Here is a 12,439-nt window from a genome sequence, read left to right on the forward strand (position 1 = left end):
TGATAATATTTTGATATACTGAGTTAAGTAAAATATATTACTAAATTAATTTTGCCATTTTAACTTTCTTTAAATGTAGCTATAAGGAAATTTTAAGAAGCGGGATGGAAAGACTGGAGCTTGGGTGCCTGATGACGTGTGGAGTCATCCTTGAACCCCTGGGCTACCAATTCAAGGCATATTTTACAAGAGAAAGAAGTGAACTTTTGTCATTAAAGCAACTGCTATTTGGGGGTTTTATGCTCTATGTAACCAAATTTAACAAGAAATGTTACAGCTGGAACCATGAGGTTTACTATATACTGACTAAGGAGTTTGGGTTTCTGCTATAAGTAATGAGAAGCCACTGAAGTATTCTAAGCCAATATGCTAAAGAACAAACTATTTATCACTCAAAAAGGTCAAATGACATTAAACATAGTATATAAATATCTTCACTGAGTTCTAAAAGTTAAGCCAGAAAACAAGGAAAAGTTGATTTTTATAAATGGTGATGGGAAACTGAATCGGTTATGAATTGGTTACCATCTAATCTAATATACTGGAAGGGCAGTCCTGAGGTCATTACTTAGAATCCCATAGATAGCACCACAAGAACAAGAATAAGGAAGAATATGGTAAGAGAAAAATGGCAAAGCTGAAAGAAAAAAAATGAAAAGAGTTTGTAAAAATCAAAACAAATTAAAAAACTAGACCAATCATAAGAAATACTTACCAATAAATGCTCATAAAATTGAACTCAGTGACATAAGAAACCTTCTGAGGTTAAAATGTAACTATTTTATCTAAGTTATCAGAGCACTAATTAATTGATGCACCAAGATTATATGTACCTGGCTGCTTAGCCACTGATGGAGGTTCTATGGTACAGAAGAAAACAGGTTCTGGAATCTCCACCCCAGCCAACAAAAGCCTCTCTGCTTCATTGTTTTGTCTGTGCTTCTTTTCTCCCTCCCTTTCTGCTCGACGACATGCAGCTAATGCGCTGGACTTGGATGAGACAATGGTGTCCCCAGTGGCAGTCTGCGAGCAAAGAAGATGCCTTGGGACAAAACAGGCTATTGGCAAGCACTCAGCTTCCACCAAGGACCACGAAAACCAAAGAAAAATTTTAAGGTAGCACTTCCTCTTCATCAGAACTTAAAAAAGAGAGACAAATTCATTAAGCTCATCATAACTCTGCATTGGTAAAGCTAATTTTTTTTTTTTTTTTTTCGGTATGCAGGCCTCTCACTGTTGTGGCCTCTCCCGTTGCGGAGCACAGGCTCCGGACACGCAGGCTCAGCGGCCATGGCTCACGGGCCCAGCCGCTCCGCGGCATATGGGATCCTCCCAGACCGGGGCACGAACCTGTATCCCCCGCATCGGCAGGAGGACTCTCAACCACTGCGCCACCAGGGAGGCCCGGTAAAGCTAATTTAAGTTGTAGAAGAATTCTGTCCAAAATATTGCTGTAATAAATTCTAACAATAAAACATTCATACATACAAAAAATACATTTAAAACTCATTTGGTAAAACAAATTTATCTTTGAACAAGAGACAAAAGAACGAAAGAGACAAAAATCCTTGCTCTTACAGAGCCTTCATTGGCAAAATATCTTCACTTTTTAACCTGATCAGTTATAAAGTTAGATTTAATTGTCTGCAATAATCAAGATAGGAAAAAAACAATGCAAATAACATTATTTTACATAAACTTAATACATAAGTATATATCCATAGTGTATTTATTTTACTTGCATTTGAACTTTATATGAATACAATCCATACTGTTCATAGTCTTCTGTAATTTACTTTTCTTTCTATTAAATGTTTGAGATTCAACCACGTTGATGAATATACTACAATATTCATTATTCCACTACTGATAGCTTTTGGATTGTCTATGGGCTTTTGCTATTACAAAATACCTACTTTTAATTAAACATTTAAGCTGTTATTTCCTAGAGAAACGATTTGGTCACTTACGTGTTTAAGCCCAACAGTCAAAGCAATGTTACCAGCAGTCAGTGAAGGGATTTCTACATGCTGGTCAGCAAATGGCAAAAGCAGACGACTTATTCTCTCCCTGTAAAACCATGATTTATATTAGTAAAAGTATATTTAAAGAAATGAGTGAAGTTTTAGAAAATAACCTAGGCTTCTACTTACGTGCAGTTTCCATTAATATTATGGATGGCCAATTGGCGTTTTATCATGCCTGAGTAAATGCGCAAAAATACCAGTGGGCCTCGCTGCTTGTCATGGAGAACTTTAAATGCCAGGGCACATAAGTCACCCTTATACCACTGCCTATAAAATTAAGGAGAAGTTCCAGAAAAGCCACTTTAAAATGTACTTCCTATATATCTATACAGATCAGATCAGATCAGAATCACTGCATAAGCCTAACCCTGATGTCCTCCAAAGATTCCTCATATCTTCTAGTTTAGCTACCAAGGCCAATTAAATAATGTATTATGTACCTCTCTTCCTCCACCGGACTAAATTATTCACTGGAGATCTTACCATTAATTCCTCAAAACCAAAAACAACGGATTCTCTTCCAAATATTACCTCTATTAGCAAATAATTCTTGCCTAGATTTCCCTCCCCAAAAAATATACCTAGGAACATCATACCACTTCTTAAAACCCCATACAGGGTAAACAAATAGGTACTTTCCAATTACTGCTTTCACTCTCTCCTCCCACTTGTCTTCAGCTGCACAGCCATATAAATCTACACTATAAACTTGAACTTGTTTACACAGCGAACACTTACAGAATGATGTCCTTAAATTGGGGTTCATTACTAGGTTTCAGAAAGTTTGAATCCCTCTCAAATTGCCAAACTTTGCACATAGGTACATTTTTCTGAGGAAATATGGAAATATTTCTCCATATTTTCATTAGTTTCAAAGGAGTCCATGATTCAAAGTAGGTTAGACACTTCTATTATTGAATTTCTCTGATCTTATTCCTGTTCCCTCCAAATTTTAATTTTATTTAACAAATCCTTATATAGAGAGTTGATCATACACTAGGCACTGTTTTATGTGCTTTATAAATATTAGCTCATTTGATTCTTGTAACAATCCTATGAGATAAGTCCTATTCTCTGCATCTTATAGATGAGAGGTTAAAGCAACTTGGAAGATCGGAGATTTAAATCCAGGCAGTACACAGTCTATGCTCATCATCACATCACCATAATGCCTCTCCAGTTGAGAGATATGAAAAGTGACTCAGGTCCTAGTTAACAGGATCAAAGTTCACCTCTGTCTGCCATTTGGCACAAAACTCACTCAGATTTTAGAGGATTTATTACGAAGGACAAAGCTGTTAGTGACAAGAGGAATAAAACAATGGACCTTTCCTTACAGTCACAAAACATTATGAAAAATCTTGAAATCCAGAATAAATATAAATGTATCTATAGAATGTTTATCAAACACCTACAGTATACTACTTTGTTTTTTTTTTTTAACTAAGATGGCAGGGTCAAAACTTATACTTTTACACAGCAAAAAAGCCATAAATTCTTATTTAGCTCCATCTGTAAACACAGCAGGTTACAAGAGATGATGACAAATATCCCTTTCAAGTAAAAATTACTATGGCTCTATATTATATTATTATTTTTATTTTTATTTTTATTTTTTTTGCGGTACGCAGGCCTCTCACTGTTGTGGCCTCTCCCGTGACGGGGCACAGGCTCCGGACGCGCAGGCTCAGCGGCCATGGCTCACGGACCCAGCCGCTCGGCAACATGTGGGATCTTCCCGGACCGGGGCACGAACCCATGTCCCCTGCATCGGCAGGCGGACTCTCAACCACTGCGCCACCAGGGAAGCCCTATATTATATTATTTAGAATAATATTCTTCACCAATGTTATTCAAAAACTGTGATTCAACTACTCTCTGTGAAACATGACCTATCTGTCTACCTGTCTTTTCAAGGCTATACGATTTTAATCTATGCACTTGCATACTTACAGAAATTCATAGTTGCGTTCTTCAGGTGAAGGCAAGTACATAGTAATAGCATCTAACAAGGGCTGGACCCCTTTGTTTTTCAGGGCACTTCCACAAAGCACAGGCACTGCTGTCTGAGCCAGTGTTACTCTGTGTACCGCAGCTTGTAGCTGTAAAGCAGAGATATAAATGTTTTATGTGTAGTATTCTGGTCTCGACCAAAATATCCCAGAATTAGATGCCTTCCCTAACCAACCATGTAAAATATCACTCCTCAGCACACTTCCATCATTCTTTATGGCCTCATTCTTCTTTATTTTTCATTGTAAATAACATAAATCACTACCTGGTATCTTAGATATATATTTATTACTTTATTATCTGTCCCCCCAGTCACTAGAATGTAAAATCTATATAAGCATTATAGTAAGTCCCCTAAAGATACTGTAAATCACAAGAAACTGGAAAAGTGCTTAAAATAAAGTAGATGCATAAAAATATTTCTTGAATAAGTGTATTAATATACTTGTGATTTAACCTCGATAGTCTACTAGAGGAATTGGTTAGAAATTAGAAATATAAATGAGTTACAATTTCTTCAAATAAATTAAATCCACATTAAATAAAATCCAAAGGAAAATGAGGTATCAAAGTAGAAACAATTTTTAAAAGACCTCAAAAACCAAGAAAAGCTTAGGTGTGCTTGCAAGCTATTGATAAGAGAAACGGTGGGTCAATTTAATTTTAGATTGTAAGCTCTTTGAAAACAGAAACCATGTTATGTGACTACAGGGCACAATAAACATCACATTTAAGCATTCGAATACTAAACAAGAAAAAAATTCAAACTTACAGCATTTCATTCAAAAGAAAAGAAGTAATTTTTTCCACCTCTAACTTCAAATGGCTCAAAATTAATCTACAGATCTTGTGTTTTTCTTTACTTCTTTTCATGAAAAATAACCAAGTGAATTTGCTGGGCTCATCTTGGAGCCCACTGAAAACACTACCACTTAAAAACACTTTTCATGGGGGAAGGTTCCTGGCAGAAAAAATAAAAAATGCCTTGAATAAATCTGTCATAATTCAAATACTACCAGTATTTTACTGGCCTATTCTCTGGTTTAATATATTTAAAAAGAAAACCAAAAAAGGGGAAGACCTGGAATAAGTTTCCACTAACAATTAAAACAGATTCAGAAAAAATGTTCTGAGAAAAATGACCATTACAGTAGTCCGAAAGAGCAGTAGATCAAAAAAAAAATTCTGTGATTTCCCTAATACTACTTAGTGAAATGATCACAATGAAGGGAAAAGGCTGCAGTAAATGAACAATGTCTTCTAATTTTTAACAGCGTTCTACTAATTTTTAAGTCCGCATTTTCTAATGATATGCAAAGTTGAAAAAAAACCCACCTACAATAGAGTAATCAAACCACATCCAATTAGTAAAACTTGGTCAAAGTAAATGAATAATAAAATTTACCTTTTCAGCTGGTAGTAAATCAAAATTCTCACTAAATTCTCCTAAAACCAAGTCAGCAAATTCATCATCCAAATCTGCAACCTGTAAAGAAAGGCTTTAGTTCTGTAACTTGCATTCATCATCACAACTATTAAGTCTATACACTGTAAGTATTCATTACCCAAATATTTCAAGACAGCTTCTAACTTATCCAGGCCAAGGAACTCTTCACATCTTCTAAAGAGAAAGAGTTTTTCTTTCAAAGGAAAGGAGATTGAAAATTGAAGATACGCTCTCATGAGTTTCCTAAACTCATGGGAAGCCAGATCCAGACAGAGCACCTCAATAAAGTGTGCTACCTACTCAGAGTGCTCAAAAGAAATAAAAAAAATCCACAGCTGATAACCATTGATAATATATACAATGAATTGCTGTTTTTAAATAGATTTGGGGGGGGGGTCTTAGTTCATAAAAAGAAGTTTCATTTGGTAATCCTCTAATATTTTGAATGTTCACCAGATCTCCAAGACAAAGTAAAATGACTGAACTTGTTTATAATCCTTCACTGAGGGAATAAATTTAAGTTGAGGGGGTAAGTGGTATAATTTCAATAATAAAAATGTAATTATCTAATTCATGTTCATTTCATAATCATCTGCTTATATGACAGGAGAATTCAACGGACAATAAAATTGACAAAAGAGTTTCAAAAGTTTATAATAGTAAAAGGGAGCAAAACATTCAAACTTGGTGAGAAAAACATATTTTTAACAGCTACCTATAGCAGAAATGTACCCAACCATCTTTCCAAAAAGCAGCAAATATGATGGTTAAGCATAGCTTCTGGAATCAAACTGTCTGGAAACGGCTCCACTACTTACAAACTTGTTCAAAAAAACTTTGGTCAAGTTACATCACCTCTCTTTGTCTTGGTTACTCATGGAGATAATACTAGTACTTATCCTATGGTGCTACTGTGAAGTTTAAATAACCAATTCCAATTATGCTTCCAGAACATATAGTAAGTATATAATAAGCATTGTTTTCATCGCTGTTCACCTTTAGAACACAGGAAGTCGATTCTAGCCCACACTAATCTTATTCTCTAATTGAAAAAAAAATTTTTAACTTTGATAAAATATAACAAACATAAAAGTACCTCCTTAACCATTTCTAAGTGAATAGTTAGGAAGTGGTAAGTATATTCCACACTGTTGTAAAACTAATCTCTAGAACTTCTTCATGTCACAAAACTACAACTCTGTACCCATGAAGCAACCCTTCCTCCTTCTCCCCTCCCCACAGCTCCTGGTAACTACCATTCTACTTCCTGTCTCTATAAAGTTGAGGACTCTAAATACTTCATATATCTGTAAACTATAAAGTAAAGCAAATGAAAGATAAACACTGCAATCAAGACAGTGGTGATGGCTGGGGTAGATGATTAGTGGAAGGGAGAGAGAAGAGCAGGGAGTAGCACAGGGAGATTCAAGAGTATTGCTCATATTCTATTTCTTAAGCTGGGTGGTGGTTACACGGGTGTGCACTGTATTATACTTTACATATTCCATATGTAATTTTAGATGAAATTTCACAATGAGTATTTTTTAAAGTTTCTAAATATTTACACAATTTTAAGCTCAAAGTATTTATTTTACTTGTTCAATTAAGGCATTCCTTGCTTCCGTTATCTCCTTCAGCAATTCAGGATCACTCATTTCCAAGAGGGGTTTTCTCTCAAAGTCTTTTCCATCATCTGAATTGGGATTCCAAAGAAGTTTTTCTTTACTTACTACATCCACCACTCCTTTGAAAGTTTTGCCTTCACCAATTGGTAACTGTAAGTCAGAGTGAGATTAACATTTTATTAAATGATCCTTAGAACTCAATTAGAACTGCACTGGTGACAGAATTTATCTCTCCCCACTCCCCCCCAAATGTCTCTTATCATTATTGCCATAATCTATACCTATTTTTATTCATATCCTAACTTCTTCCAAAAGGATTTGCGATAGCTTCAAAAATGTATATAATATGCTACAATAAGATATGCTGATGAGGAAACTGAGAAGGATCTGTTTATATTAATAAACCAAATACTAATCAACCAACCTGTAAAAGCAAAGGCTTTGCCTTCAACTTCTCTCTGATGCTTTCAACAGCATAGTTAAAACTGTAGAAAGTAAAATCATTTAAAATGTTAAGATACTTAAAACAGGATTTAAGAATGTACTCTCAAATTATAACCCTGAATTGTTCCTAACGTTTACCATTTAACAGTTTTCCACAGGACAACATCTTGTAATCTTTTAACATTAATTTCAGATAATAGTGATTGAGTATCTACCATAATTCTGCCACACACGTATTTAGGGTATTATTATTATTGTGAGCTTCTTCATTTAACTAAAGTTTGAGGTTAAGTGACTTGATCAAGGTCACACATAATAAACTGGAGTTAAGATTCAAATGCAAGATTTGTGATTACAAGTCAAAAATTCTTTCTTCTAACAACTATATTTGTTATCACACAACTACCCACTTTCTTCCAAGAGCCAGCCTGACTAATTTTTCTACACTTTTATCTTAGGCATTGTTCGTATCATATGCTATGCTGTTCATTTCTGTGCTAACACTAGGGTTGGCTACCTATGGAACACATGACACATCTTTGGCACGTGGGCTGATTCATACATGCAGATCATTCTGGTCCCCATGTCTTTAAGAAGCAGCCTAGTATCCAGTCATCTCCCTCCCCATCATCACAGGTGCTGTCAGTCAGTATAGGCAGTATTTCCCTCAGCCTCAAGGAACTCCAAACAGAAAAGGGTCAGAACCTAAGCCTAGCACATTTTGAAGGTTGCTGTGCTTTTACTAATCAAGACAAAAGTCCTCTAAACCAGCAGCCTTAGAATTACTGTAGAGTTACAGAAATACAAAGCATACTGTGTGATATCAGGAGAGACACGGTTTATGTTTTCTTATTGCCACTCTCATACCACAGATAAGGATCTCTCCCTTTCACATTTCCCCAGTATCCTTTGATTCTTAATTCTTGCCCTTTCACATTTTCTCCAAATCCTTCATATATTCTTGATTGTCTGAATTCTGTTCTCAGAACAACGTATCCATTTTGGATTACCACTCTGTAAGTCTGCCGTACTACCACTACATCTCAGCATTAACTCTTTTGCCCTATATGCAGGTCTCAAAACATCTACATTCTCCTCTCCTAGTTTCCTTTCATTGAGAGCATTTTACCCATTAAAGAAAATTGGGGACAAGGAAGAACATCATTCTGTGAAGCAACTACAAGAAACAATTCTCTTCCCTCCCCCATTAGCAATGACGGAGCACCGTAACATTCAGCAATACAAGGACTTGACCATACAGCTCTAAATAGAAGCAATGGAATCAGCAAGACATCACTCTGTCAGGAGCCTAGAAAACAGGATAAAGCCTCTCTAAATTAGAATCAGAACGATTCATCATCTAGCAGCTCTCTATTAATCCCACATTGTTACTTTACCTATGAATCAACTGCTCTGAAATTTTTTAAAAATGGGATTGAATTGGGATTCCATGGAATATTTATACTTTATAGGGAACAGCTGTTTATAAATTTAAGTTATAGTGCATTAAAAGCTCAAATCATATTCTTACTTTGATAAGCCAAAGAAACACACATGAAATACCTTGCTCCAATTTTGTCCATCTTGTTTAAAAAACAGATTCGAGGTATCTTGTGTTTATCAGCTTGCCTCCATACTGTAAGAGTTTGTGCCTAGAGCAAAGATAAGAAAAAAAACCCATATTTGACAAAAATAACTATGTTACTACACATGGAATAAGCAGACCTAAGACTCTATTATAACATAGAATTGGGCCCTATTCTAGCGTAGAATTAGCGCTGTTGCACACATACCTCTAGACCCACTCTTATGCTATCAGGTTAAAACAGTTAAGAAAATGATCAAGCATGACTGAAGATTATGCTTCAAACTGAGAATACTTCGGGTGAACTAGGTTGCAACACAAAGGGAATTAACAACTGGGAAGTACTGGGAGTCACAGAAAGAGGACTTAACCAAGAATTACAAGACCTACTTTTTGTTTGCCTTCACCTTACTTAGTAACGTCACACAATACTGAACTCATCAGTTTTCTGATCTGTGAAATATGGACTTTTGCCTTAATTAATTCAGACAGTTGTGATGTAAAAAGAATAGGAACGTACTATAAAACACTACTATGATAAAAATCGTGTATTTTTACTGTGAATGTTTGAACGTTCATATAAACTGAAGAGGATTTAAGGGGGGAAAAGGAAGCCAATACCTGTATTTCTAAGTTACAATTCTCATATGCTTTTCTACTCGGCTTTTTTGTTGTTGTTAAACAAGTAATTTTTAATATTTGGCTTCTTTTAATTCCACTTTCTGTACATGTTAAATATAAACAGTTTGCCTAGTAGAGTCTAATAGCCCTGAAGCAGAGCATTGAAAGCCTAATGTGCTGACACTGTTAAAACAGAAGCCAGTTTGTCATTTGTTTTATTAGGTAAAATTGATATACAATAAAATAGTTGACCCTTGAACAATATAGGGATTAGGGGCGCCAACCTCTGCAAAGTCAAAAACCACTTATAACTTTACAGTTGGCCCTCCCTATGTGCTGTTCCGCAACTGCGGATTCAACCAACCATGGATTATATAGTTCTGAAGCCCGTATTTAGTGGAAAAAATCCACATATAAGTGAACCCATGAAGTTTAAACCCATGTTGTTCGAGGGTCAATATAGATTTTCAGTTTATAGTTCAATGAATTTTAATAAATGCATATACTTGTATAACTATTACCCCAATAAAGAGAAAGAACATATAGAACATTAGAGATTTTTATGTCCCTCCCCCCATAGCAATCTGTTCTGATTTCTGCCACCATAGATTCATTCTGCCTATTATTGAACCTCATATAAATAGCATGGCTTCTTTCACCCAACATAATGTTTTTGACATTCATTCATGTTGTTGGGCACACTGGTTCAGTTTTACTGCTAAATTCCTTTGTATAAATGTACCAGTTTTTCTATCCACATGTGGATGTGCACTTGTGTTGTTTCTAATTTGGGACTATTATGAATTTAGCTGCTATAAACATTCTGAACAAATCTTTGGTGAACAAATGTTTTCATTCCCTTGGATAAAGATGGAGGAGTAAAACTGCTGGGTTATAGGACAAGTGTATATTTACCTTTATAAGAAACTGCCAAATAGTCTTCCAAAATGGTTATAATATTTTACAGTCCCACCAACAATGTATAAGAGTTCCAGTTACTCCACATCCTCAACCACGATTTGCTATCATTCTTTTTAATTGTAGCCATTCTTGTGGGTATGAAATGGTCTCTTTGTAATTTTAATTTGCATTTCCCTAACGACCAATGAGACTGAGCATCTTTTCATGTGCTTACTGGTCATTCACATGTCTTCTTTGGTAAAGTACCCATTCAAGTCCTTTGTCTTTTTTTTAAATTGGGTTGTTAGTTTTTATTATTGATATGCAGTTCTTCATATATTCTGGATACAAGTCTTTGGTCATACACATGTACTGTGAAAATTTCAGTACATACTACCTAAGACAATAATATTCTCTACATAATCAACTGTTATTGCACTCTGGAAGTTCAACATTCATATAATATTTTATCTAACATTATAAATTTTCCCACAGTCTAAGGCTTGCCTCTTTGTTTTTAAGTTTCAAGCACATAATTTTGAAGAGGTCCAATTAATCAACTTGTTTTTGTTTTATGCTTCTTGTGTCTTCTCCAAGAAATTGTTACCTACCACCCCCTCCACCCACACCAAAGTTGTTAAGATAATACTTTATTTTCCCTCTAGAAGGTGTACGGATTTAGCTTAACACTGTGATCCACTCCAAACTAATTTTTATGTGGGGGTGGGGGGATATATACTATAAATTTCCCAAGAACTAAACATATTAAAAAATAAAACAAAAATTCCCATCACCCCACCTGCCAGCTAAAAGTCCATCTACTGTTTTAGCAAACAACAGCCTCCTGTATCACAAATTCAGAAACTTCCTATTACAGCATATTTCAATCTTGTAAATAATGCAATCTGAATGATTAAGTGTCAAATTTATGTAAAGAAGTTATAATGACAGGAAGGATGCAACCATTAGGAAATGAAATGACTCAAAGAAATAGAAATAATAGGTGTATAATCAACCTCAGACATCAGTGTCAGGCTTTATATCCAGCAAATATAACTGTCTGTCAGGGGTCCTCAGGTGGGGCTTTCAATAACTGTATTATTTCCCCTCGAACTAGTACAATTAAGTATCCATGTACTCTTCACCTAGATTCACCAAATATTAACATGTTACACTTGCCTTTTTTTCTCTCTCTATAAAACATTATGTGTCTGGTGGCTGGGAAAATGTGCCACTTGGAACTACTATAAAGAGCATGATTAACTGATGGTTCCAACTGTTACCCTTCTAGATCTACCACCACGTATTCTCAAGGCGCACCTTCTTGGGGGCTATTTCCAGCTAATGACTGAGCTCAGCAGAGGACTAATGGAGGCCTATTCCCACAAGACATGGGCTCCTCTAACAGGTAACATTAGCTTGGGGACTCCCCATGAGCGTAGCCAAACCCTTTTGGAACTGTACTATAGCCTGAGACTCTTCCTGCCTAACCCCCCATCCTTCCCCCTCTCCTTCACAGGTGTCAGCCTGCCCTGTGGTCTGAACACGCTCTCCCACTTCCCTCTTTTCTCCCTTATTCTTCGCAGGCATTTCCCCCCGATAAACCTCCTATACATCTAATCCCATCTTGGCATCTACTGATCAAAGTACCCAAACTAACACCATGTGTGTATGTGTGGGTGGATGGGAGCTGAACCATGAGAGCAAGTTGCAGACACCATGAGACTTTAATCCTAAATACTTCAGCATGCATTTCCTAAGAATAAGGACATTTTCC

General features: G+C 35.9%; 2 protein-coding genes across 3 annotated transcripts in view; one reads left to right on the top strand and one right to left on the bottom strand.

Annotated features, from left to right (window-relative positions):
• HEXB (hexosaminidase subunit beta) overlaps nt 1-1,167 on the top strand; it is a 61,772-nt gene extending 60,605 nt beyond the window's left edge. Inside the window, exon 14 of the mRNA XM_060093050.1 lies at nt 978-1,167. Within this exon, the coding sequence (XP_059949033.1) occupies nt 978-981 (4 nt within the window). The 3' untranslated portion in view covers nt 982-1,167. The remainder of the gene's footprint in view (nt 1-977) is intronic.
• The window catches only part of GFM2 (GTP dependent ribosome recycling factor mitochondrial 2), a 48,786-nt gene that overhangs the window by 19,572 nt on the left and 16,775 nt on the right, over nt 1-12,439 (bottom strand). The window contains exons 8-15 of one of the 2 annotated variants that reach the window (XM_060093045.1): nt 9,120-9,208; nt 7,537-7,597; nt 7,083-7,262; nt 5,446-5,526; nt 3,981-4,129; nt 2,154-2,294; nt 1,971-2,070; nt 834-1,023 (exon numbers count right to left, since the gene is read on the bottom strand). In XM_060093045.1, coding sequence (XP_059949028.1) covers nt 834-1,023; nt 1,971-2,070; nt 2,154-2,294; nt 3,981-4,129; nt 5,446-5,526; nt 7,083-7,262; nt 7,537-7,597; nt 9,120-9,208 — 991 coding nt within the window. The remainder of the gene's footprint in view (nt 1-833; nt 1,024-1,970; nt 2,071-2,153; nt 2,295-3,980; nt 4,130-5,445; nt 5,527-7,082; nt 7,263-7,536; nt 7,598-9,119; nt 9,209-12,439) is intronic. The other variant, XM_060093046.1, reaches the window with a different exon arrangement.

Source organism: Mesoplodon densirostris, chromosome 3 (assembly GCF_025265405.1).
Source record: "Mesoplodon densirostris isolate mMesDen1 chromosome 3, mMesDen1 primary haplotype, whole genome shotgun sequence".
NCBI lineage: Eukaryota > Metazoa > Chordata > Mammalia > Artiodactyla > Ziphiidae > Mesoplodon > Mesoplodon densirostris.